This window comes from Coptis chinensis, chromosome 3, assembly GCF_015680905.1.
Source record: "Coptis chinensis isolate HL-2020 chromosome 3, ASM1568090v1, whole genome shotgun sequence".
NCBI classification, from domain to species: Eukaryota; Viridiplantae; Streptophyta; class Magnoliopsida; order Ranunculales; family Ranunculaceae; genus Coptis; species Coptis chinensis.
In genome coordinates, this window is record NC_141458.1 from 98151937 (window position 1) to 98177821 (window position 25885).

The window sequence follows — 25885 nt, forward strand, 5'->3', positions numbered from 1 at the left end:
ACGCCCGATTCCGCAATTCAGTTGTATTCAAAACCCCATTTCCAAGGCCAAAATAATAGCAAACTAGTTTTGAACAAGGTCAAACAATAAACTCAAGTTCCCAAATCTTGTTTTTGAGAACAAACAAAACAAAACAACATCACCATCGTGTTCATCATTTCATGGTTTGAGACAAATACTAGGAAGAAGAATGAACAACAATGATGTATATAGGGTTGTTAGTATGAGTCGTAGTGAAAATGGTAGTAATAGGTTTTGGAGGAATACAGGTGAAGATGTGTTTTCAAGATCATCTAGGGAAGAAAATGATGAAGAGGCGTTAAGATGGGCTGCTCTTGAAAGATTACCTACATTTGATAGAATACAAAAAGGGATATTAAATGGACTAGATGGGCAACTCAATGAAGTTGATATTAAACATATTGGTAATAGGGAAAAGAAGAGTTTGTTAGATAGGTTGGTTAGGAATATAGAAGTTGATAATGAGAAGTTTTTGCAAAAACTTAAAGAAAGAATGGATCGGTAAGCGTGTTGAAAATATATATAGTCTACTTCATTTTATTTTAATTTAGTTTTGCATGGCTTGATGATGTTCTTATTATTTCTTTTGTAGTGTTGATATCCAGAATCCGACGATTGAAGTTCGGTTTGAGAATATTAATATTAGTGCAGAAGCTTATATAGGTGATAGGGCTTTACCTACAGTCTTCAATGCTTCTATCAACGCAGTAGAGGTATTTATTATAATGAGAAAATTTTGTGAATGTGGTTCCATGATTTTTTTTTCCAGAAAAGTATATACTGATTTGTGTTGTTATGCAATTTTCTGTTTAAACTAGGGATTATTGAACACTCTCCACGTACTCCCAAGTCAAAAGACGAAATTATCAATTCTTGAAAATGTTAGCGGAATCATCAAGCCCGGCAGGTTAGGAGGCTTGAGCTGCATTTGCCGTAGCTGAATTAAAAGTTGTTGTTCTGTGGAAGTTATAGCTTTCCACACATTGCATGACTGCATGTAGACGCTCTTGTTTGGAAGTCTAATTATTTGATCAATATGCAGAATGACTTTGTTACTAGGACCACCAGGCTCTGGGAAGACCACATTGTTGTTAGCTCTGGCAGGCAAGCTTGATTCAGACCTAAAGGTAATAATACAGAATTACTGCCGTCATTATATGTATTTCTATGTCGTGGTTTATCAAAACTACTGTTTTTATTGGGGCTTATCAAGTAACATGTACGACACACACAAATACCTACTGCAGTTGGCAGTGTATCCCTTATTTAAGTAGAGTGGTTGCACGTAGTCAGGTTCACATGTAAGCAGATTTCTGAAAGGTTTTGTGAGCAGCTAATTCACGATCCATTAAATGAATCAAAGTTTGGTTTCCATTCTCTTGATTGCAGGTTTCAGGAAAAATAACCTACAATGGACATGAAATGGATGAATTTGTTCCGCAGGAGGAATTCTGCTTATGTAAGTCAGGATGATCTCCACATTGGAGAAATGACAGTGAGAGAAACCTTAGCATTTTCCGCAAGATGCCAAGGGGTTGGAGCACGATATGGTAACTTCAACTTCTAAATAATTGTGTCAAGTGATGCAACAGAGTAACAGAAAATATTTTCTCTATATGAAAAGAGTTCTCTGTTTCTAATTGGAATTATTTGCAGATATGCTGTCAGAGTTATCCCGAAGAGAGAAAGTGGCAAATATTAAGCCAGACCCAGATATTGATGTGTTTATGAAGGTGAAATCAGGATTCTTCTTTTTGTTTGTTCAAAGGCTCGTTTGATTGTTTCTTAAATTTTTCTAGGGGGAGAGACGTTTTAAATTTAAGCTCTTTCTTATGGTGTCTTCAAGAAGAACTTTTCTGTTTGTTTGTTGTGTTGCATCTTTTTTCTTAAGATTCCAATGGTTCTGAATCATTTTACATTATGCTTGTTTTCCTTCCTCACCCCACTTGAGCAGGCAGCATCACTGGAAGGTCAGAAAGAAAATGTTATAACTGAATATTTTCTCAAGGTAAGTGAGGGGACAGGTTCTATATGCATTTCTCTGTTCTGATAAATTGTTGTTTTGGAAGCACCAAGTGTTCTGAGTTTTTCCTCATTAATTTTGTCTTAAATCTTCAGATTTTGGGACTAGATATATGTGCCGATACCATGGTGGGAAATGTAATGATAAGGGGTATCTCTGGTGGCCAGAAGAAGCGTGTTACCACAGGTAGAACAAATCAATCTGCTCAGATTCTTTCACTATTAAGCATGAGCTACTCCTGATTTGGGTCAATAATCTACACTATGATTGTTATATGTAGGGGAGATGCTTGTGGGACCAGCAAAAGCATTTTTCATGGATGAGATATCCACTGGCCTGGACAGCTCAACGACTTTCCAGATTGTGAACTCACTCAGGCAGTCTGTCCACATTCTTGGTGGAACTGCTATGATTGCTCTTCTTCAGCCGGCACCTGAAACTTATGACCTCTTTGATGATATTGTTCTACTCTCTGAGGGACATATTGTGTACCAGGGTCCTCATGAGAATGTTCTCGAGTTCTTTGAATTACTGGGATTCAAATGTCCTGAGCGGAAGGGAGTTGCAGACTTCTTGCAGGAAGTATGCTTCTGAAACTCAATCAATTATCTTCAACTTATTTTAATTGTCTAGAACAACATGGTACCTTATTTGGCAGTAGTCTTAGAGGAATTATATGTAAAAACCAAAAGGTTCTGTATGTGACAGCACTCAATTATTTTTAAATCAGGTAACATCAAGAAAGGACCAGCAACAGTACTGGGCCTGTAAAGATGAACCATATCACTATGTTTCTGTCAAGGAGTTTGCAGAAGCATTCCAGTCATTCCATGTTGGCCACAAGCTAGGAGACGAACTCAGCACCCCGTTTGATAAGAGAAAGAGCCACCCCGCAGCTTTAACAACTTCTAAGTATGGAATTAGCAAAAAGGAGATGTTCAAAGCTTGCTTGGAAAGGGAATGGTTACTAATGAAGAGGAATTCAATTGTACACATCTCCCAAATGGTGCAAGTGAGTAGTACTAAAAACACATCTACCATTATTAGTTTATAGTGCAGCTGTTTGAATTAGATCAAGATTCAGGTTTGCTTCACTCGTAATGCAGCTTGGTCGCTGCTGAATATTGAAATAGTTTGATGTGATGTAGTAAAGAGATTTAGAAAAGCACAAAATAAAATTCAAAAATTATATTGATGAAGGACATAACAAAAAGGATAAAACGGTGACTACACGGCTTTGTAGATCATTAAACAGCAACAAAAGATTATTTTGATGTTATCGTAAAGCTGCCTCAGACATTCCGACTTCATATTGATCTATCATTGTTGTTTAAAATCATGGGAAGATCACTGTACTCTGAAACTGGAATTTTTCAAATCTCTTGACAGAATAACCAAGGTTCTCTTTAAGCTAAATACTCTTTGAGTCTTTGGATTCTAATATTTCTTTTTTACCAACTTAAGTATGACAGATAGACAAACCGCACTTTAGATGATAAAAAATTACAAACAGAGAGGGATTAGTGTGTCAAACTTTGGAACTACCGTGTGAAGATTTTTTTTTCTTCCTTTGAACAAAATCTAGTCCTAAAAACCTTACATTTTATTTTCTTTCTGGTTTCAGCTAGTCGTTGTTGCATTTATTGCAACAACACTCTTCCTGCGCACCAAGTTGAAACATAACACAGTAGATGATGGGATAGTTTTAATGGGTGCTATGTTCTTTGCAACTGTCACAATTCTATTCAGTGGATTCGCTGAACTTGCAATGACAATTGAAAAGCTTCCGGTATTCTACAAGCAGAGGGACCTCCTCTTTTACCCTTCTTGGGCTTATGCATTACCTACATGGCTGCTCAAGATACCCATCTCATTCAGTGGAGTTTTCCTGTGGGTAACAGTAACTTACTATGGTATTGGTTATGATTCAAATATTCAAAGGTAAGATAGGATTGATCTGAACAACATACTTACAAGCTATTTAAGATTGAATTGTAATCTGTTCTATCGACGAGTACTTTATGTTAGAAATATATATTATAACAATAAAAGGTGTCACTGTCATATCTTAAGATGTACAATGCAGCATTCTGAGATAGGAATGTCGATATGTTCGCTGAATGACTTGCAGGTCTTCCTTGATGCAGGTTTTTCAGACACTACCTTCTACTCGTATTGATTGATCAAATGGCTTCTGGACTGTTCCGTGTGGTTGGTGGAGTATCTAGGAAGATGGTTATAGCTAATACGTTTGGATCATTTGTGCTGCTTGTGGTATTGACACTTGGTGGATTCATCATTTCAAGAGGTAAAAATCAAAGTCAACTCTCCTGTTTTTTTTTTCCTTTATTTATTAGTTTTTTTTTACGTACATAATTTGACAGTAAGGTCATACTCTTAAGACTATGGAACGCCAACGTTGTTAACTACGGTGAATTTGCATCTGCAATAGGAGAACAACTTTACTTGAATCCACTTCATTTCAGTGCCTTCTGGATCTTTTAGAACTATAAACTTATTGTGTGTGCTCATTATGACCTTAATTAACTGCTTCTACTTAAAACTAATGATATTCTTTTTGACATCTAGTGGATGTGCCTAAGTTCTGGATATGGGGCTACTGGATCTCACCTTTAACGTACGCTCAGAACGCACTCGCCGTAAATGAATTTTTTGGGGGTAGTTGGAGCCATGTAAGAATCTTAGGAAAGGATGGGAAAAAACAAATCTGCCCACTTTCAATACTTCTGATTCTGATTATCTAATTGAATTATAACAGATTCTTCCGAATTCCACCCAAACCTTGGGAATCAAGATCTTGGAGTCTCGTGGAGTCTTCACAAATCCAAACTGGTATTGGATTGGTGCTGGAGCATTGATTGCATATATTGTACTTTTTAACATCATTTTCATTTTATCGCTGACTTATCTTAACTGTGAGTAGCCTTCTGATGTTGCTAAAGTACTGCTAGATTAACAATTTTTGCATTTGAATACTCTTAGTTCTGATCTTGATTGATTGTCAACAGTTGGTAAAACTCAAGCAGTTCTATCCAAGGAGGCCCTGAAAGAGAAGCGTGCCAACAGGACTGGTGAACTAGATGATGCTGAACTATTATCCGAAGAAAGGAGATTTTCCACTCAATCAGATACTTCTGGCAAGTCCCATTCTGTTTCCTTGCATCCACTTTGTCATTCCACAACATGATTTCATCTAATATAGTTTTCAGGACTTCAGGATCCCATACTGAAATTTTAAGGAGCGCTGCTCGTTCAGGATCTGCCATAACAGAAGCAAGTGGTGAAAGTAGTCAGAGCAAGAAGGGAATGGTTCTCCCATTTACACCTTATTCCATCACGTTTGACAATATCAAATATTCTGTAGACATGCCAGAGGTATATGAAGTTTCACTTAATGCCCTAACAAGTAATACATGAATACTTGATTTTGTATTAATGCTGATAATAGGAGAAAGAATCTCATTGAATTTTAATTTACAGGAAATGAAAGTTCAAGGTATAGAAGAAGATAGGTTACTTCTTCTAAAGGATATAAGTGGTGCATTTCGGCCAGGAGTCCTTACGGCATTAATGGGTGTCAGTGGTGCGGGTAAGACTACTCTGATGGATGTGTTGGCTGGAAGGAAAACTGGTGGATATGTAGAAGGATCTATCACCATATCTGGCTATCCAAAGAAGCAGGAAACTTTTGCTCGTATTTCAGGCTATTGTGAACAGACAGATATCCATTCTCCGAATGTTACAGTCTATGAATCTCTACTCTATTCTGCATGGCTTCGGCTACCAACTGACGTCGACTCAGCTGCTAGAAAGGTCCATTGGACAGTTTACTCTCTTTCTTGCACTCTTTTGGTTATTTGCTCTTAACCTAACTTCAAAAGCTAATGTTCTAGATGTTTATTGAAGAAGTCATGGAACTCGTGGAGCTAAACTCACTGAGGAGAACACTAGTAGGGCTGCCTGGAGTCAGTGGGCTCTCAACTGAGCAGCGTAAGCGACTTACCATTGCAGTTGAGCTAGTCGCCAATCCCTCTATTATTTTCATGGACGAACCAACCTCTGGACTCGATGCGAGAGCAGCTGCTATAGTGATGAGAACAGTGAGGAACACAGTGAATACAGGGAGAACTGTGGTGTGTACCATTCACCAGCCTAGCATTGACATATTTGAGGCATTTGACGAGGTATGAGATTCTCAAGAGTTGAGCGAAACTCATTTTCTTGTACTTTTTCCACTGTAACTTGGCCGATATTTTAGTCTTATATGCATAATTGCAGCTCTTCCTGATGAAGCGAGGAGGAGAAGAAATATATGTTGGCCCACTGGGACACAATTCTTGCCATCTAATTAAGTACTTTGAGGTGAGGCCTAACCAAATTCTGATCATGTGACTTTTTCCACTCACAAAATCTGTACTGAAAACTAGATATTGCTATTTCAAGGGTATAAAAGGAGTCCCAAAGATACGAGACAAATATAACCCAGCGACATGGATGCTGGAGGTGACTACTGCAGCCCAGGAAGAGAATCTCGAAATTAGATTTGCTGAAATATATAAGGGTTCAGATCTCTTTCAGTGAGTAGAATTAAGTTTCTGCTCGAGATTAAAATCAGTTCTTCTGGTTCTAACCAGTCTATAAAATATCTTTTCAGGAGAAATAAGGTCTTGATAAAGGAACTTAGTGTCCCTCCTCCAGGTTCCAAGGATCTCTATTTCAGCACTCAATACTCCCAACCCATACGTACCCAATGCATGGCTTGCTTGTGGAAACAGCATTTGTCCTACTGGCGTGATCCAGCATATACCGCAGTTAGAATATTCTTCACAATTGTTGTTGCCTTAATGTTTGGGTCAATATTCTGGAAGCAAGGTTCTCAAACGTAAGTTCATCTCTAACTTTCAAACTTACAAGTCTTACTTCACCACAAAATAAGTGTATATGTCTATTCTTCTTGGGAAACTTGCAGGTTCAGGAAGCAAGAACTGTTTAATGCAATGGGTTCCATCTTCACAGCAGTTCTGTTCATCGGGACTCAAAATGCATCAGCTGTGCAACCAGTTGTGGCTGTGGAACGTACTGTCTTTTACAGAGAAAGAGCTGCTGGGATGTATTCTGCTTTTCCATATGCATTTGCACAAGTAAGCATTTTCTGGTGGGATGTATTCACGCCAGGTCTCTGTTATGAAATTTGACTAGTTTAGCTATCATGTTAAAATGTAGAAACCACAATCTTTTTCTCAACATATATGTATATAATTTGTTTTGACTCAACTCATGTTTTGAATTGTTAAGGTTGCTATTGAGATTCCACATATCTTTCTTCAGACTCTGATCTATGGGGTGATAGTGTATGCTATGATTGATTTCAAATGGACGGTTGCCAAGTTCTTGTGGTATTTATTCTACATGTATTTCACGTTTTTATACTTCACTTATTATGGAATGATGGCTGTTGGTTTGACCCCGAACGGAGCAATTGCGGCGATAGCGTCCTCGTCTTTCTACTCAATATGGAGTCTTTTTGCTGGATTTGTCATTGCACGTCCTGTAAGTCCTATTTGTTACTTGATTCAAGGCTGATGACCCCTTATGATTTCTTGATGAATCAGATACTCATGTTTTTCTTGTGCTTCGCAGCAAATTCCTGTGTGGTGGAGATGGTACTATTGGGGATGCCCAATTTCTTGGACATTGTATGGACTAGGCGCATCACAGTATGGTGACATAGACACAAAAATGGAGACGGGAGAATCTGTGAAGGACTTCCTGGAGAGCCACTTCGGATACAAATACGAGTCTTTGGGATGGATTTCTGCAGGTGTGGTGGGGTACACAGTACTCTTTGCTTTGGTCTTTGCCATCTCGATTAAGAAGCTCAACTTTCAAACAAGATAACGTCCACGTATATAGAAAGAGAGGCATAAGGTCCTTCTTAGCAATACCTAGCCATTGTATACTTTTATAAAACTCCATTGTTAGTTCAAATTAATGGGAATTTTTTTGATCCTTCAGTAATTAGTAAGCAACGCAATTTCAGAGTTTTGTACGTGAATTATTTCAATGACAACATTTTGACGTCTTCAAATAATGTCTCATTTCCACTTGCTTACATATTTTTTAGGTGACGAGTCCTCCATTGCATATTCTTGAATAATACCCATTTGGTTTAGGCCCATTACAAGCCCAGAACAAAGAAAAACCGGGACCAACAACACCTGGTAAATTACAAAATAGCACTTGTTAAATCCACAAAATACCCTTCAAGTCCCACCTCTTTTCTTGAGAAGAAAGAAGAGTGTTTAACCTTTCCTCTATTTAACCTTTTTATTGGCCCAACCCAAATTACTACAATTCTCTCCCTCCTTTTCTTCCCAAACAAACAAACAAACATGCCTACAGGTATTAAACTTTTTTCTCCTATTCATTTCAACGTTATTGTAGCTCATCATGTTTAATATTGAATGGTATCATTGTTTTGATTTGTGTGGAAAAAAGAAAGATTGTTTTTTTATGTGGCATGTGGTTTATGCAGTTAGTGTAAAATGGCAAAAGGAAGTGTTCCAAGCTGTTGAAATTGACACAGATCAGCCCCCTTTAGTTTTTAAATGCCAGCTGTACGATCTCACTGGTGTCCCCCCTGAAAGACAGAAGATTATGGTGAAGGGTGGCTTATTAAAGGTACAAGATAGACAAAGTCCTTTCTATGTTTTGATGGAGTTTATTTAGCCTTCCTCATCTTCTCTTTATAATGCAGGATGATGCGGATTGGGCAAAATTAGGAGTGAAAGAGGTGAATCAATTTATCCCAATATCCTTTTTAGTGTAGGACATCATAACTATGCTTAAATGACCTTGTACGTATCATCCATATGACTATATAGGGTCAAAAACTGATGATGATGGGAACTGCTGATGAAATTGTGAAAGCCCCCGAGAAGGGTCCTGTTTTTATGGAAGACCTTCCGGAGGAGGAACAAGTTGTTGCTGTGGTGAGGTTCATCTAACTATTTTATTTGGTTTTTTTTTTTTTTTTATATCAATTGCATATCAGTGGTACTTGACTTAATGGCAAGCCTGAAAATATCAATATTAGCGATATTTAGAATATTTCCAAACCAGATATATATCCACCATTTTGTCTCCTTTTTTTTCAAATTTTTCCTTTTCCTTGACCGTGGATGTATCAGTCAATAATTTTGGACATGTCCAAGATAATATGTCAATATATGTATCGGAAATTTGGGTTTTCGATAGGGATAATGTGGACATAGTGGGACTTCCTTTATAGTATAATAATTGTTCTACCTGTTACTACAGTCATGCTTAAAATCCCATCAATGAAACCACTTTTCATTGATTTTCTTTTTATGGGAAGAAATTTGAAATTATGTCTTTATATTTCATTCTACTCATGTGGTCAACCATCAAAAATCTTCTCCCAGTTAAGTTATGTTTGTTTCAAGAAAAGTTTGGGAAGTTCATTCTTGAAAACAAACATAAATTCTAAAGTTTTCTTGAAAAGTTTATAGTTTCTTGAAGAGGAAGTTTGTGAAGTTCAATTTTGAGATAATAGGATGAATAGGTGGCTCGTGTTAATGTTTGGCTATTTTGATGTTCGAAATCTTCTTAAACTTAATGATCTTTAGAGTGTACTCCGCTACTAGAGACTCTCGGAAATCATGCACTAACAAAATCTCTATTTCTGTTTACAAAGGGCCACACTGCTGGTATGTTTAATCTGGGAAATACTTGCTACATGAATTCTACAGTACAGTGCCTGCATTCAGTTCCTGAGCTGAAGTCAGCATTAATCGAGTGAGTTCCCTTCTTTTGGAATAGGGTTGTTTCTTTACGCTCACTTTTCTTTACTGCTATTTACTATTTGACTGTAAGGCTTGCCTGGTCATTCTTGTTAATTTTGTTGTTTCAATTAGGTACCCTGGAAGAAGTAATGAATTGGATCAGACTTCACATCTCTTGACTGTTGCAACTAGAGATCTATTTAGTGAGCTTGATAAAAATGTGAAGCCTGTTGCTCCGATGCAATTTTGGATGGTTAGTTATTTTGCTTAAGTATTCTATTCGTCATGTCAACCTCGTGTGCTACTCTCATGGGAATCCAGCTTTTTGTCTCAACTGTCATCGAGACTATGTGACTAATTTTCCAGTACTTTCATATGACAAATAATTATTCTGTGACACTTCTATGCATGTTTCATCTGCTATCATTACTTACTTGATATCCTAACTTTATATTACAATTAGGAAGAGTGGCTTGATGGTAACTACTGCTATGAGTTGCTTTGTTGAATCAGACAGTGCTAATCTTACTGTGTAAACATCGTAATTGATCCTTGAATGAAAATTTTCAGTATGAGCTTCCAGGGTTTAAATTATTAATGAAATTAGCTTAATTACAGAAAGCTGGGCACCGTGCACATTCTAAATTGGAGTTCTAATTGTCATCACTATTGTGAAGGAAACCACACTCCAACTCTACTCCCTTGTATGACTTCATTCTTTAGTGTAGGCTTCTTAGATTCAAATACTTAAAGATGTTAGCTCAATTACAAGAAGCTGGATACATCATAAATCCGAGTTCTAATTGTCATCACTATTGTGAAGAAAGCACATCTCTAATGCTGCACTCTTGTATGACTCCACTGAAATCATTTTCTATGCAACTTATTATGTGTCCACAAAACAAAAAGGATCCTTACTAAATGTGTTTTTTTTCTTTGAAATGAGTATAATAATAACTGAAATTGGTGAAGAAGCGTGTTCTTGCACATCTACCAGCGAGACTATAATTAATTGTAGCTAAAGGCACAAGTGCTGGCTAGCCTAGGCTCCCTTAGGCTCGAGGCGCGGAGTTTAGCCTAAAGCCTAGGCTAGCCTTTGACTGCATAAATGGTATATATGTACAACTTAGTAATCTTTTGTCATTTTCTTCATAGTTACTCATTCACTGTGCAGGTGTTACGTAAAAAATACCCACAATTCGGTCAGATGCATAATGGTGGCTACATGCAACAGGTGTTTGATTTTGTACCCATACCCTGGTCATATATTATGAGCTGGTTTCAATCGTTAGTGCTAATGGAATTATTTCTTGAAAATGAATAACAGGATGCAGAAGAATGCTGGACTCAACTTATGTACACCCTTTCTCAGTCTCTTAAAGCACCAGGCTCCAGGTATTTTAATTGTCTGAAAAATCACTTCTATTTGGTTATGACAAAGACATCTCTAATAGCCATATTAAATATGAACAATGAACCACTCCATTCTTTTGGAGCTAAATGGTTATTTCATACATAAAATTTTGAAATGAAAGGACCATGTTTTATTGTTGTTAATATCATTGCGCAGCAAAACTGCCTTCTACTATGTTTCTAATTTTTTTGGGGATAAATTTACATGCAGAGAAAATGTTGAGCCCTTGAAAGAACTTTTTGGAGTTGATCTTGTCAGCAGGTATGGACAATTCGTAAACATCATTGGTCACTGTGCACGTTGTTGGAGATTGTTTTGTTTAAATTAGTCTATATCAAAATATATCTTTTCATAGTATTCATGTTAATGTTCATATCTTATTTTTCTTCTGACTTTCTAAAATAAGCTTTTATCTCTTCGAATCTTATGGAATAGTGGTCATGGGATAAGGCTTTTTCTTTTTCAAGTGTCAGCTGATTGTGCCCAAATTCATGACACTTTTAAGGGTAGGAGAGCTTCAGTGCATAATTTGCTTTGCCCTCGACCTATCACTTACATGTAGTGAGTAAAGGTTGCTTTAGCTGCCAATATCGTTTTCATCCGATTTGTAGCACAACTTTGATAATGGAAATTCTTCAGTCTTGCTCTGTAAGGAGGAGCATGGACTGTGTTTTTTCGTTTGTCTACTGAAATATTACACAGTGTTTGTTTATTTTATTGTTTTAGCGGAGTGGGAGGGGGAGGGGAGTGCATAACAATCTCCTAAGAGTTGTTTACTAATCTGCAAAAAGTTGAGCTTCATTTTCACCAAACTACGTAAGAAGAGAGAACACCGTATAACTGCCGCACTCTTAATTTTGTTTGAGATTTCTCTTAAGTGATTTGAAGAAGCGTGAGTTGGATGTGCTTACAATGGAGCTCTTTCACAATATAAAAAACACTTATCAATATTAAAAAATTAAAAACTAAAAACTAAAAAATTATTTAAAAAAATGGAAATCACTTATTGGATATTTACTTGCTGTCATTGCAGCAAACTAGGTTGATGTCTGAACTGGTACTGCCAAACCTCTAGCAGTATCGTTTATAGTAATTTATGCCCTGACAGCATCCCATTTATATTATGTACTACTAGGGTACATTGTGCAGAAAGTGGTGAAGAAAGCTCAGAGGCGGAATCCGTTTACTCGCTGAAATGCCATATATCGCATGAGGTGAACCATTTACACGAGGGACTGAAGCATGTAAGTGAACTGCTAAACCTCTTACATAGGGTACTGAAGCATTTATTTCATTGCTAAACCATTACGATATCTAATAAGTAGCACCGATTATTTGTTAACAGCTCTTGTATAGTGATGTTTAGCTCTTGATTTCTCCCAACATTCAGGTCTTAATTTGTGCATTCTGTCAGTATCTTTTACATGGTATCATGAATTTATATCCATGTATGAAGGTGTTAATGTTTAGTTTTCAAGTTTGAGTACGTCAGAACGCTTTTAGAGAAGTTGCATGTTTCATTTGTTTCACGTGTTGCAAAAAATGGTGTCCGCATGGCAAATCCTTGTATCATGAGCTAAGTCACATTGACAAGGATACGTGTGTCGGTGTCCGACACAGATATGGAGTGTCTGACACGGCAACCTATATGAAGTAGGACACGGGGACACTAAAGGAGCAGTATCACTATGCTTTAGTTACACAACTTTTTTTTTTTTTATCGATAAAATTAGGATATATATATAGATAAAGGAAAGACGTTACAGAGCGCCTCCTTACAACTAAATAATTGTGAAAGTTGCATATCTTGGAGTTGTAACTAAATTAATAGATTATTTTCTTAGTCTTCTTGGGTATAGAAGGAACCCTAATGTGAACTGGTATGCATAACGTGTCGTGTGTCTGACTTGAGTGTTTATGTGTCTGTGTGTCCGACACAGATTTTTGTAAGAAGATAAACTGTCCATGTTACATCCGGCATGTTTTTTTTTCCCTTGGTACTTAAAATGTGAGTTGTCCTTGTTGCATATTATATTGTTGGCGAAGAAGATAGATAAGTACTTCCATCTGTAAGAGGTTTCGTGATGAGTCTGCATGACTGCATATACACCCCATGCAATATGCAATTGCTTCCATGTTCTCAGACAATTTTATCTAATATTTATTTCTTCTACTGTCAATTTATTTATGCAGGGTTTAAAATCGGAACTGGAGAAGGTTTCTCCTTCTTTGGGGCGTAGTGCAGTTTATATCAAAGAGTCTCGTATCAATGACTTACCAAGGCAAGGACTGGTTGCTTCTTTTTGGACACCATGTGTGTTTTGCAAGGACTCTATGTCATTGAGCTAGTAACCTGAGTTTCTAACTTAAAATTAGATTCTATTAGTTCTGTTCAGTGCGGACTTGGAAACAAAAACTTTCGCTTACATGATCATTATTGTTATTCGTCCTGTTCCTGTGGTTGTGTTGGAGCTTTGTTTTCAAGATGCCTTATTGTTTCTTTCAGATATTTGACTGTTCAATTTGTCCGCTTTTTCTGGAAAAGGGAATCAAATCAGAAGGCAAAGATTTTGCGGGTAAGTTCTCGCAACTTTATCCAGGCATTTGGGTGGACTTTCATATTGAAACAAACTTGAGTACCTTAAGGATTTAGGGTGTGTTTGATTTGTGGGATTTTTTTTCCATGGGAAATTTTCATTTTAAATGGTAATTTTGGTTCAAACTCTTGATGTTGTGGGAACTTTTTGCAAGTCAATAGCTCTAATTGTGCCGGGAAGTTTTGATAAGTTGAAGTGGAAGATTTGAAAAGTAAGGGGAGTGGAAGAGTTTCGGTGAGATTAGAGCTTGGAAAAGTTCCTACTAAGCTCAACTGAACAATAGGATTTTGGACTATTTTTCATGTGGGAATAATTCCCACAAATCAAACACACCTTTAATTTCATCGCGTCATTGATTTGTTTATTACCCTTATGCTATTATCCTCACATATGTGCAAATATCAAGCAATTCAAAAATGTTTCTGCATTCCAGAAAGTTGATTACCCATTGGAGTTGGATGTTTATGATTTGTGTTCGGATGAACTTCGCAAAAAGTTGGAAGTTCCTCGCAAGGTATTTTGCTCGATCCTTTTCTCTCCTGGACTTCCACAAACATTTTCTAACTACCGTACTGGATATTTGGGTCCTTCTGTTTTTTTTTGCAGTTGTTAATCTTCTTTTTCGTTTTTTTGCCATTAGATTCTTAGAGATGAAGAAGGTAAGAAGCTTGGTCTAAAACCCAGTGACAAGAACAGTGGTGCAAAAGATAATGATGTGAAGATGATTGATGCAGAGGTACCAACTCTCTTCACCACCCTAGTATACAAAATTTTTGTCTATGATCTTTGTAGAATACTATTACTGCATTTACACAGTGATTATAGGCAAAATTTTCAATGATGAGGTATCTCTGTTTTCAGGGATCATCAAATGGAAGTGGAGAAACATCTAATGCCACATCCCAAGAAGGTAAATCCTGAAACATTTTTGATCTTTCTGTGTTTTTCATGTGTTCAATGGATGAAGGTGTCACTTGTAAATAAGAAAAATTTCAGTGATGGTGTTTACCTGTTTGGTGCTCTAGAACGATACTTTTTAAAAAAAAATAGCGAAAATTTGTAATTATTTCCAAATTCTTGATGTTTCAAATTCCAACATACCCCCAAAACTTGTCCCAGGTATTCCAGCTAAAAAGGAACAGTTAACTGGAATCTATGACTTGGTTTCTGTTTTGACACACAAGGGAAGGAGTGCAGACTCCGGGCACTATGTTGCTTGGGTTAAACAAGAGAACGGTAAGTACAACTTTAGATATTCAAACTACATTACCTACATGTTATTTGTAGCCATGTAGGTATTGATCTTATTGTTGTTTGACAAACGATTGAATGCCCTTTCCACAGGGAAGTGGATTCAATTTGATGACAACAATCCAATACCACAACGTGAGGAAGACATCACCAAGCTCTCTGGGGGAGGTGAGGCAAACCATATTCAATTCACCTTATGAATACCAGCTTGGTTAAAACAATTTATTTTCTCAAAGTTTACTGTATTTGTGTGGTTTCAGGTGACTGGCACATGGCATATATTTGCATGTATAAAGCTCGCGTGGTCTCTGGTTGATCTTCTTATGTTTGATTTAGTTCTTGTACTACTACACCTTTGGGGGTACTGTCAGTGGTCAATGAACTTCTAAGTGGGTACTGGGAGAACTTCTGTACTGCAAAAATGATGTGAAATTCTTGTGCGGAACCCTGCCGTACTCGTTCCAAATCACTTTGGGTCTTTGATTCATAGGGCCCTTCAAAAGTTCAAAAATTGTACTCGTGAGCTATTTTACTAGGTTTGATATAGGTTTTAATTGCTATATATGTGTGAGTTTATGAATTTCATTTTTGAAATACTTTTGCTTATGTTGGAAATAATTCTGCTTACTATGAAGCCCCGGTGTAGCTAGTAGATTGTCCAACCAAACCAATCATGAGTTTGGTATGCCAATCCTCCAAAAATATATTAAAAGCTTTTGTTTTAGGAGTTTTAGTTTGGGTGGTGTCTGAGAAGTACTTGAGGCGGAGAAAATTGGTGACACGTTGAAGAGATAGACTTTTCTTCTACGCCTATCAAGTTTATAAAGCTTGGGTATCACTTCTACAGCCATAATATGTCGTCCCATAAATTCAGTTGTCGATCTTCAGACAAGGTACCATAGATAGCCCAGAGCTATCAACACAGTGCTTGGAGCACAAGTGTGGTGGCGAGTTTACGCTTTCTTGCGCAATTTGGCAAGTAGCACTAGTGATAAAAAAAAACACAGAACTTTGTTTTATGACACCCAAGGAAAACATGAGATTGGGGTATCACTCTCGATCTCTAGGTAATGCTCTTGCCTCTTTTTAGGCATGCAAGCTGGGTTACGTAAGTTCATTTCACAAAATATTAATACAAACTGGGAAAGCTTATTTCTGATGCAGAGGGACAGATTGTACTGGCAATTAACCTAAAGCTAGAACTCTTGGTGCTGGCAATTAACCAAGGTGGTTGAGTGAGGACAATATCGATGCTAGTTAATCTACACCGTCTTAAGTCCTTCTCACAGGCAACTTTTGCCCTATTCTTTGATACTCTTGGTCAAACGTTTCCTCAACAGTAACCATTTGTTCCATAAGTACTCAATTTTACCTAAAATTAATCTTCACTTACATGCACAATTCTACTTTCAATGAAATCATCAAAATAAAATTTCAAGTACATTACAAACTTTGTAGATATTAGGATAACATTTCTACATACTCAATTACTTACAGAGTCACACCAAGTGTAAACAAACCCCTCGCAGACATATACTGCACCTAGAAGTCTAGAACAATGACCAAATCCAAAATCAAAGTAACCATCCAAAAAGGAACATTCAAAAACCATGACTATATAGTTCCAGAAGTCATTATTAAGTCAAGCTATGCAACGAGATTTGTCGGGGATGTTACCTTCGGACTTGACTTTAATACATTTCATGATCAAACACCAGGTTTAATGCAGAGACACATGGGCTGGGTGAAGGCAATCCAGTTTCTGGTCCTAACAATTTAAAAGTCACCCCCATTTGGTAATTTTCCTAAAATTAAGTTTATAGGGTTTACTATATTACTTATCCCAAGCACAAGAAAGCTCCTTTCGCATTTTGCCTGCATTTCCAAGTTCCAACCACAATTACATATACAAGGCCAGAAATCTCCGCAACTCCAATAAATCAGCCATTCAGCCCATTGAGTTTCAGATATCTATTGGTTGCACCTGGGAAGCAATCAGACCGATTTTTAGAACTTACATGGTTAGGCATACTGGGGAAAAAATTGTGAAGTTGGTCATTTCATTTTTGCTAGGCCTGATATCACCATTACTTCCAAATATACACATGCGTATGAACATGTCCTACTTAATTCAGACGTTCTCATAAACAAACCAGATTTTCAGCTATGCGAGACATCATGTAAGCTCGCTTAGACCAAAAAATATATATTCTATGCTAAATTGCTTAGATGCACGGGCATTCTGATGTAGCGGAAGCATAAAGAAAGATTAAAGAAGATAAATAGAGTTCTCGAGGCAGAATTAGAATAAAATGACGAAATTAATTGACAAAAAGAATATTTAGAGGAAAGATGCTGAAAATAGTTTATTGATCAAAAGTTCTTCAAATACGTTATATATATAAATATAAAAAAAAAAACCCCATGAAAGTATGAAACAAGTTAGAAACCTACTAAAACAAAGAAAACTTTATCCCCAAGCTATCCATAACATAAAAGTAACTTCCTTCCTAATTACTTCCTAATTACACAGTTCTAAAACTACTCTAAAATAACAGCTTTTATAATTTAAAAAATTGCTCAGCGATGAGAAAAGAACTCGGCTCTCTTTTAACTAATTCAATGCCGAATTAACTAAAAGTAAACCTTTCCCAGAAAACAATTACCAGTGCACTAAATTATCAATCATTTACGAGAAAAGACCTCAATCTAACAGTTGGAAAAGAAAGATACACTTGAAGAATCACGAGGATGGAAACAGGTGCAACATATTATCATACAACACAGGTAGCGGAATGCAATTCTTAAAAGAAGCGAGCTGATTGACTCAGTTCCTATTGTGGTGTGCCTGATTTGCACAATGCTCCTGTCTAGTTATATTTTCTTCCGGCAAAGATCAGTTTAGGGAAAAAATCATTGTCCAAGCATACCATATTAGGATACAACTATACAAGTGAACCATTTGCCACCCTGAAACAATTTTGACAACAAGAAAAATAGGTCGAGATGACGAGAATTATTTACAGATAATTTCTCCGCAAAAACCACTGAAGGTTATAAGAATTTTCACTAAAAGTGGGTTTACAAGCGCGCACACAAGACGTGCAATCAGTCATCCTTTCTGAAAGCTCTAAACCATCTTATCACCAGAGTTCGCAATTCCCTAGTTAGTCAAAACTGATTGACCAAAGCTAACCAACAAAAGTAAAGCAGCACTTGCACTTTTTTAAAAACAAACAATTAGCACAAAATATGATGAATAATCAAAAGTTTCAATGTCATTTCTTGGTACATCTGAAACGAAAAAATAACTGCACCTAAAAAAAGTGTAAAGTTTTACTCCAGGAGCTGAAGGTGGTACACCCTTATATGATTAGGAATTTGGGAGTAATCTTCCCCAAAAAAACAGAACCATTAGGAATTGATGCGCGCTGCCACCTTCCCAGATGATACAGTAGAGACATCACGCGGACACTGTCAAAAGTACCACACAAAGTAAGAACACTTTTGGAATACTTAATATCTTAGATAAGTCTAATCAAGATTCCACGCAACACCTATCAGTTATCAAGTGAAAAAAACAAGGTTGAGCTTCAAGCCGAACAAATGAATTTGTCACTTTACTTCCGAAAATTTGTAGATCGACAAAACATTACAAAACACAATAATACACCCATAAAAGAATCGAAATCAGCTAGGAGTTTAATCATTGTCAGGAAGCAGAGATATGATAGATGTATAGCATGGTAGGGAAACATACTATATAGAGATGAATCGACATCTTCAGGAAGCTCTTTGATATCCACTTCAAACCTCTCTTGAACCTGTTGACAATATAAAAATCGTTATGAAGTCAAAACAGAGAGATCTAATAGTTTGATAGTACTTGTACATGTTTAAAAAAATACTGATTTTCAAATAGAGCTTTAAAAAGATTTTCAGATGTAACTGATACCACTGTACAACAGTACAAGTCACTGAGAGCACCGATATAGTAAGGATTCTGAATAGCTTAAGGGGCATATGACAAGACGTTAACAAACCTGATTAAGAACTTCCGAGTCGCTATTAGATGAAACAAAAGTGACTGCAAGTCCTTTGGTGCCAAAACGACCAGCCCTACCAACCTGGAAAAAAAAATTTGTTTAATTGGTTGGATTAATTCAACACAATGAAAATATCCGACCCTAGATTGTACATCTACTGTTAGACGTAAGAAAGTTATGCCAAAGTGTTGAAAAAACAGACCCTATGCAAATACGTATCAGCTGAATCAGGCATGTCATAATTGAGCACAATGTTAACACGTTCAATGTCTATTCCTCTTCCAACCAAATCTGTTGCAACGAGCATCCGTTTATGACCCTCCTTGAAGCCCTTGTAACGAGTCAACCTGTGGATATAACACTATTAAGTCAGCAAAAATATCTCTATAAAGTCCTTTCTACAAAATGAAAAAAGTATCCCATCTCGGTAAACCTAGGAGCAGAATCAGAGTATCTGCTCAGGAAAAACACATCATAATCAACTTAAAATAAGCCAAAGAGTGAATCTTGGACATATGTAGAATCTAACACTGGTAATTGCATCCACTCTCTCCATTTTCCAACTAATATACATATTTATTGTCTAAAAACACTAACAAAATTGTACAAGGCATAAAATTCGCAAAGCCAACAAAAATGAAGCGCACACATATTCTGTTAAGGCCAAATGAAAGACATTATGCGGGAAAAAAATCGGGTTCTTCAAGGAGTCACATTAGTTATTAAAGGTCTTTTATGTTTATTGTTGTAAAGTTTACTTAATTATAATTAGAGCATACCTCTTAAGCATTTCCTGGCAAGATGGGAAGATATATTATACTCGGAGATTTGATTAGGGTACTTTGCTTTCCTTGGATTTTCATGTATTTTTTTTTCTTTTTATTGTTTTTTCTTGTACTAGTAGTAGGTTTTCTTGACCTACACTAATTATAATTAAGCAACACGGACACTTCGTATTCTTGAAAAAAAACCATGTCGTACAAATAGACACCCCGAGATACATTGTGCTTATCATTTCAAACTAGGGCTTCTTCTATACCTTCAAAGACTAAGAAAATAATCTAGTAACGCAGTTACAACTCCATGATATGCCACTTTCATATTCATTTAATTGTAAGAAGCCGCTTCATAAGTTCTTGAGCCCAAGAATTAGTTGTGCAACTAAAGATTAACAACAGTTTTCATTTTTTGTTAGTTGTGTCCCTGTATCCTACTTCATATAGGTCCTGTGTCGAACACCGCGTATCCGTGTCAATGTGACTTGGGATTATATTTAATGAAAATTTCACTTTCCCGTACAAAAGTGAATGAAAGAAACTAAAATAACAACGAAAACTCCAAATAATTAAAAAAAACGACAGATTGAAGGTATGTTGAGAGAAAAATCTGACACTTTCTTCTAACCTTTCTTCCTGTGTCATTCCAGAATGAATGCAAGTTGAGGGGAAGTTGCACTCAGTAAGTAATTTGTTCAGTTCTGCTGCTCTGCTCACACTCTTGACGAAGATGACCACTTGATTGAAGTCTAACCCATCAAGGAGATCATTCAGCTTGCGATTCTTTTCATTTTCAGAGAGTTTAATGTAGTGCTAACAGAATTAAACGTAAGCGGGTAAGGAAGTGGAAGCTACAACTCAGAAAAAGAAATAGATCAACAACTAACAAATATTGAGTGATACCTGCACGAGACCATGTAGTGTCAACTTGGCCTCATCGTCCACATATATTTCCATTGGCTGTAACGAAAGAAATGTCAGATTAAAGCAGATTAGGAGCTGTCCTTCAAGGTAACCGAATCCAGAACCAAATGATGCATATGAAGAACTCCAAGAAACCTAGTATCCAGTTCAACTTCTTGGGAGTGCTAATGTCATACTTTCCCTCGCAATGCTTCTCTATCTCCAACCAGTGAGTGATCTTACATCATCACACATAGAACAGTCAACTGCTATCTCATTCCGTACTGAGCTAACTCAACTAAGAATAATTGAGCCAAACAAGGGAAATAGCAGCACGAAATGCTTGAAGACAGTAACTCCAAAGCCATTGACCCTAAGAAGGATATCCTATTCTAATATGAAAGGGTTAAGACTGACAATTCTCCCCATCCTAGTGAAATAAAATTTGAAATTCCCTAGAATAATTACTTGAGAGCCCTGAGACACATTGCAAGGACAAGGATGGTGTTACTGAGAGCACCCCAAGATCTTTAGGGTTGAGATATCTCCTAGATAAAACTGACGGTGTATGACAACGTTAAAAATCGAAGTACACTAGCTACAGCCTACAGGAAATTACATCTTGCATAAACTTTTTGCACACAGGGCGGATCTCCTTGTTCAGTGTTGCTGAAAACATCATAACTTGCTTATCATGAGGAGTCATCCTGAAAATATCCTGTACATCTTTTCGCATGTCTACATAATAATGTACACAATCAGATGAGAAAATAAGAAGAAAACATGTTAAAAGATAAACCAAATGGAAAACTGTATTTGTAAAATGAAGAAGCATCAGCTTCGATTTATATCTCAGAAGCTGATCCAAAGCAAAAAAGCATACCAAGTGATTCGAGCATTTTGTCACATTCATCAAGGATAAAATGCCTAACATTCTTCAAAGATAAGTCTTTGTCTCTAGCTAGTCCTAGTACTCTTCCAGGTGTACCAACAACAATATGAGGGCACTCATTCTTCAGTAAGTCTCTGTGAGTCTTGATGCTTACACCGCCGTAAAATACTGAAACCTTAATATCAGGCAAGTACTTGCTGAACCTCTCAAACTCGTGACAAATCTGCAAATCAGAGTACGTTATACACAGAAAGTAGGAACCGCATTATTAAATGCACAGAGTTAAAAGAGTAGATAGGCCAGGTTTAACCATGCACCTGGTAAGCCAGTTCCCGTGTGTGGCATAAAACAAGAGCAGCAACTTGTCCAGCGACTGGCTCAATTTGCTGTAGCGTAGAAAGAACAAAAACAGCTGTCTTTCCCATCCCAGATTTTGCTTGACAAATGACATCCATACCTAAGATGGCTTGAGGAATGCACTCATGTTGCACTGATGGATGACCAAACAAAATTGGAGCCGTGGAGCCTCAGTATATATAAAATAGCCTTCGATATCATTAATAGATGAATTTACCAAGAAAATTTTCCCCCAAATCTAGGAGTTCAAATAAGTGTATTACCTGAAATACAGGAAAATGTAATATTCAGAAACATTTACTCTACTTGTTCAAATAGAATGTGCGAATCAGCATAAGAATATACTCACGTAATTCTTAAAAAAATAATAACCTGCAGCACTGGGACATTCTATATATACGACGATGGGCAAGCAAAACTTATAAAATAAAAGAAATGGAACACAGTAGGGCAATTTTGCAAAAAAAACTTACTGGAAGATGAAACATCAATGCATCTATCGGGAAAAAAAATAAAAAACCAAAAATGAAACATAGAACCAAAAAACCACCACAACCAAAGGGAATTCAGAGGCTTTAAATTATTATAAAAAAATAAAAAATAAAAAACCAAAAGTAGCTGCCCAACAGAAATATGGTGTTTTATTTTGGAGAAATCAAGTGCTGATGATGGATCAGACTTCTCCTCATCTAGTTTGATGGAAGATAATGGATTATAGACAACAAAGGTGAGAATATATTTCATCAGCTATTATAGAGGATAGACTAACCCATTGAAACTTGTATTTGCTAATTTCCAACTACCACAGACTAACATATTAAAACTACATACGGTAGCATTGCAGTTCCTTTAATTGACACACTTTCTATTATCAAATCTTGCATTACTGAACCTCTACCACCTAGTTAACCTCCCAATTGCGGAGTAAAAAACAGGTCAATCATAGTTACTTAAAACAAACAGGTATACATAACGAGCACGAAACATTAAACAGTAATTCCAGTGTATATAAACAAAGTTTAGAGAGAAAATTGCCTTCAGAAGGATGCTCAAATCCAGAATCAACAATAGCACGAAGTAGCTCAGGCTTTAAAAGAAAGTCTCTAAATCCAGAACTATGAATTCCAACGTAGCCCCTGCACCACCAATGCAATATCCAAATAAATCAATAAAACCACCACTTTGTTATATAACAAAACAAATCCATATAAATAAACTTACTTCTTAGCAGATTCGTTTGTGGGTTTAGTTCCAATGGAATCGGGCGCTTTATCTTCATCTTCTTCGTAATCGATTAGTTCTTCTTCGTATGGATCGTTGTTATTATCTTTTGGTTCTCCCATTCTTACTGCGGAACTTTTTTTTTTTTTTTTTTTTTTTTTAAATTAGGGTTTTGAGGATGATAATGAAATTGAAGTGGGTTAATTTGAGGTATTTATACACAAAGGTTCAAGCGGCACTTTACGGCACGTGACTTTTAATATATCAGAGTGAGAGTTTGGAATATCAGATCATGTCTATGAAACTTTTCGGGCGATTTTTAGGTAACTGCTAATAGGGGTAGGAATTTGGCCCTAACGACCGTAACCCGGCCCTGACCGACCCGACCCTAAGCCCTATAAAGCCCTCACAAAGTTTAGGGGAGGGCCGACCCGACCCTAAGGCCTTCTAGGGCAGGACTAGGGCTAAGGTTCTGAAACATAGGCCCGACCCTAATTCAGCCCTAACCAAGTCCTAGTTATAGTTTCACATTTTCACTATAAATACACGCGTCTGTCATTGTCAACTCTTTGTTAAATATTTTAAATTAAAATAACATTGTCCTTTATAGTTTATCACTTACACCCAAGGATACTTCCAATAACTTGTCTTATATAACAAAAATTTGTCAACCTATCTAGCATCTATGAAGAACAATGAGCACTAGCCTAATAAAAAAAAAATATTTTATTCCTTTGATCATCAAATCAAAGTCTATAACTTATTATTCTCAATTTATTTTCCCACTTACTTCTTATAAATTATATTTTTATTCACATCCAAGCCAAGTCTAGAATTAAAGGTTTCCGTCCACACCATTAAAGGGAAATACAGAGCAGACATTTGTAACACAGAAACAAAAAAAAACAACTTTTGTCTAAAAAATGGCATTTGTATATATATATATATATATATATATATATATATATAGGCCCGGCCCTAAAACCCGACTCTAAAACTCGTCCCTAAAGCCTTTAAAGAGGGCTTAGGATAGGGTCATGGCTTGAGATTTAGACTTGTAACCCAGTCCGACCTGATCTTATGCTGAATTTAGGGCCGGGCCGACCCGACCTTAATATCTGAAGGGCTTTTAAATATTTAGGGCCGGGCTAGCCTGACCCGGCCCATTGCTCACCCCTAACTGATATTATATTGAAATTTCACTGATGAGATTTTAAATAGGCGCTTGTGTGAGTTGTGTCCATTTGGATGCACTAGTTTTCGAACCCGTCCTATGAACGGGTGCCGTCATATATTACATTATTTTGAAATACAATGAGCTCAAAACTTAAATCAAACAGACACTACACCAAAATGGTCAATTTGTAATGGAGACAATTTTACGTTAGTAACAGTTACTTCCGTTACTAATGAAGTAACAAATATATCCGTTACATATTGAAACAAGTGTTACCAAATATTTGGAGTAACAATTAGATAATTAGGTCACAGTTATATTGCTCTTTACTTACGTTTATATCCGTCAAAAAAGAGAAAAAGAAAAATAAAAGAAAAGAAAACTAAAATTGAAACAATTGAAATTCTAATTTCGACCACAGCGTCCGCATCTTCCCCCTTAAATTTTTTAACAAAAGTCATAATTTTGGTTTCCCTTATCTCGCTAAAACCCTAATAAGTTCTTCCTTTTCCAAAAACAAATAGGCCAAATAGGAAAGCTTGAAGAAGGAGCTGACTGCTGAGGAAGCTAGACAAACATAATGCTCTTCCTCACGAATTGATTTCTCTTCCTCGCGAACTGGTTTCTCTCATCGCGAACTTTTTTATTTTTATTTTTTTTATCATCCGCCGTTTTCAGTTTGAGAGAACTTGGCATATACATTTAGATTAAACTGTTAAATTTGTTTCGTTTATACTTTTTCTTTTAATGCTTTGACTGTGTGTGTTCTTGAAAATGTTTCAATTTATTATATACTAAAGTGAATGTTGTTTTATTTTCAGGTATACCATCCATGATCGATGTGGAAACTTAAGATTGCCGAGGTAAGGATCCATGGCTTCGAAATAAACAATCCTCTTGGAATGGAGTTCAATACCAATCCTCGAACACACAAGAACTAATTAATGGAAATTGATAAAGTTCGTGAAAGTTTTGGAACCATTGGTTTGAAATGAAACATAGTCCAGTTTGTAATATAATTTATTCTCTTACCACTGGGCATGCTTAGATGCTTACCCTGCCTCTTTGTCATACAGGTTTGGTGTTGGATGCTATGTTGGACGATATGTGAAGGATGCAAAATTTGTTTGGCATCAAAGAAGTTATGCTATGAACTTTCATTAGAAAGTGGATACTTGTGTAATATTGAGATGCATAGCTTGTCTTTCACGCATTTCATCAGCTAGGTATAGCATGTTTGAAAGATAAGTAAGTGTAGCTACTGATTTTGTGATAAATAATATGTTGATGAAAGTCAAAATGTGTGTTTGGACCTTGAATTTATCAACATGGATATGGGTGTTCATGGTATGACTGGTAGAAATTTATGGAAACACACACG

General features: G+C 36.6%; 3 protein-coding genes across 4 annotated transcripts; 2 read left to right on the plus strand and 1 right to left on the minus strand.

Annotated features, from left to right (window-relative positions):
- On the plus strand, window positions 1-8153 carry LOC147511998 (ABC transporter G family member 39-like). Its single transcript, XM_086603578.1, has 24 exons — window positions 1-522; window positions 614-734; window positions 840-928; window positions 1064-1148; window positions 1411-1571; window positions 1678-1754; window positions 1976-2029; window positions 2140-2230; window positions 2325-2626; window positions 2775-3056; window positions 3669-3985; window positions 4192-4352; window positions 4634-4737; window positions 4824-4980; window positions 5074-5202; window positions 5283-5440; window positions 5546-5878; window positions 5959-6249; window positions 6344-6427; window positions 6509-6642; window positions 6720-6947; window positions 7035-7206; window positions 7361-7615; window positions 7706-8153. Exons 5-24 carry the CDS (start codon window positions 1433-1435, stop codon window positions 7961-7963), a joined length of 3726 nt encoding a protein of 1241 aa, XP_086459704.1. The 5' UTR covers window positions 1-522; window positions 614-734; window positions 840-928; window positions 1064-1148; window positions 1411-1432; the 3' UTR covers window positions 7964-8153.
- A 155-nt stretch (window positions 8154-8308) lies between these two features.
- LOC147511999 (ubiquitin carboxyl-terminal hydrolase 6-like) lies at window positions 8309-15766 on the plus strand. Its single transcript, XM_086603579.1, has 18 exons — window positions 8309-8467; window positions 8601-8746; window positions 8823-8858; window positions 8950-9057; window positions 9783-9883; window positions 10003-10123; window positions 11045-11104; window positions 11198-11265; window positions 11495-11545; window positions 12420-12528; window positions 13478-13566; window positions 13791-13860; window positions 14315-14395; window positions 14522-14617; window positions 14743-14791; window positions 15001-15117; window positions 15226-15300; window positions 15393-15766. The coding sequence occupies exons 1-18, from the start codon at window positions 8458-8460 to the stop codon at window positions 15446-15448; spliced, it is 1443 nt and encodes a 480-aa protein (XP_086459705.1). The 5' UTR covers window positions 8309-8457; the 3' UTR covers window positions 15449-15766.
- Window positions 15767-18372: 2606 nt separating this feature from the next.
- On the minus strand, window positions 18373-23556 carry LOC147512000 (DEAD-box ATP-dependent RNA helicase 15-like). 2 transcript variants are annotated; one of them, XM_086603580.1, is made up of 11 exons: window positions 23328-23556; window positions 23142-23242; window positions 22067-22239; window positions 21741-21972; window positions 21477-21595; window positions 20858-20914; window positions 20583-20767; window positions 19381-19525; window positions 19176-19259; window positions 18893-18956; window positions 18373-18606 (listed from the first exon to the last, which is right to left on the minus strand). In XM_086603580.1, exons 1-11 carry the CDS (start codon window positions 23447-23449, stop codon window positions 18596-18598), a joined length of 1293 nt encoding a protein of 430 aa, XP_086459706.1. In that variant the 5' UTR covers window positions 23450-23556; the 3' UTR covers window positions 18373-18595. The 2 variants fall into 2 exon arrangements, with proteins under 2 accessions (XP_086459706.1, XP_086459707.1); XM_086603581.1 differs by having other exon boundaries at window positions 22067-22369; window positions 23328-23513.
- Between the last annotated feature and the right edge of the window lie 2329 nt (window positions 23557-25885).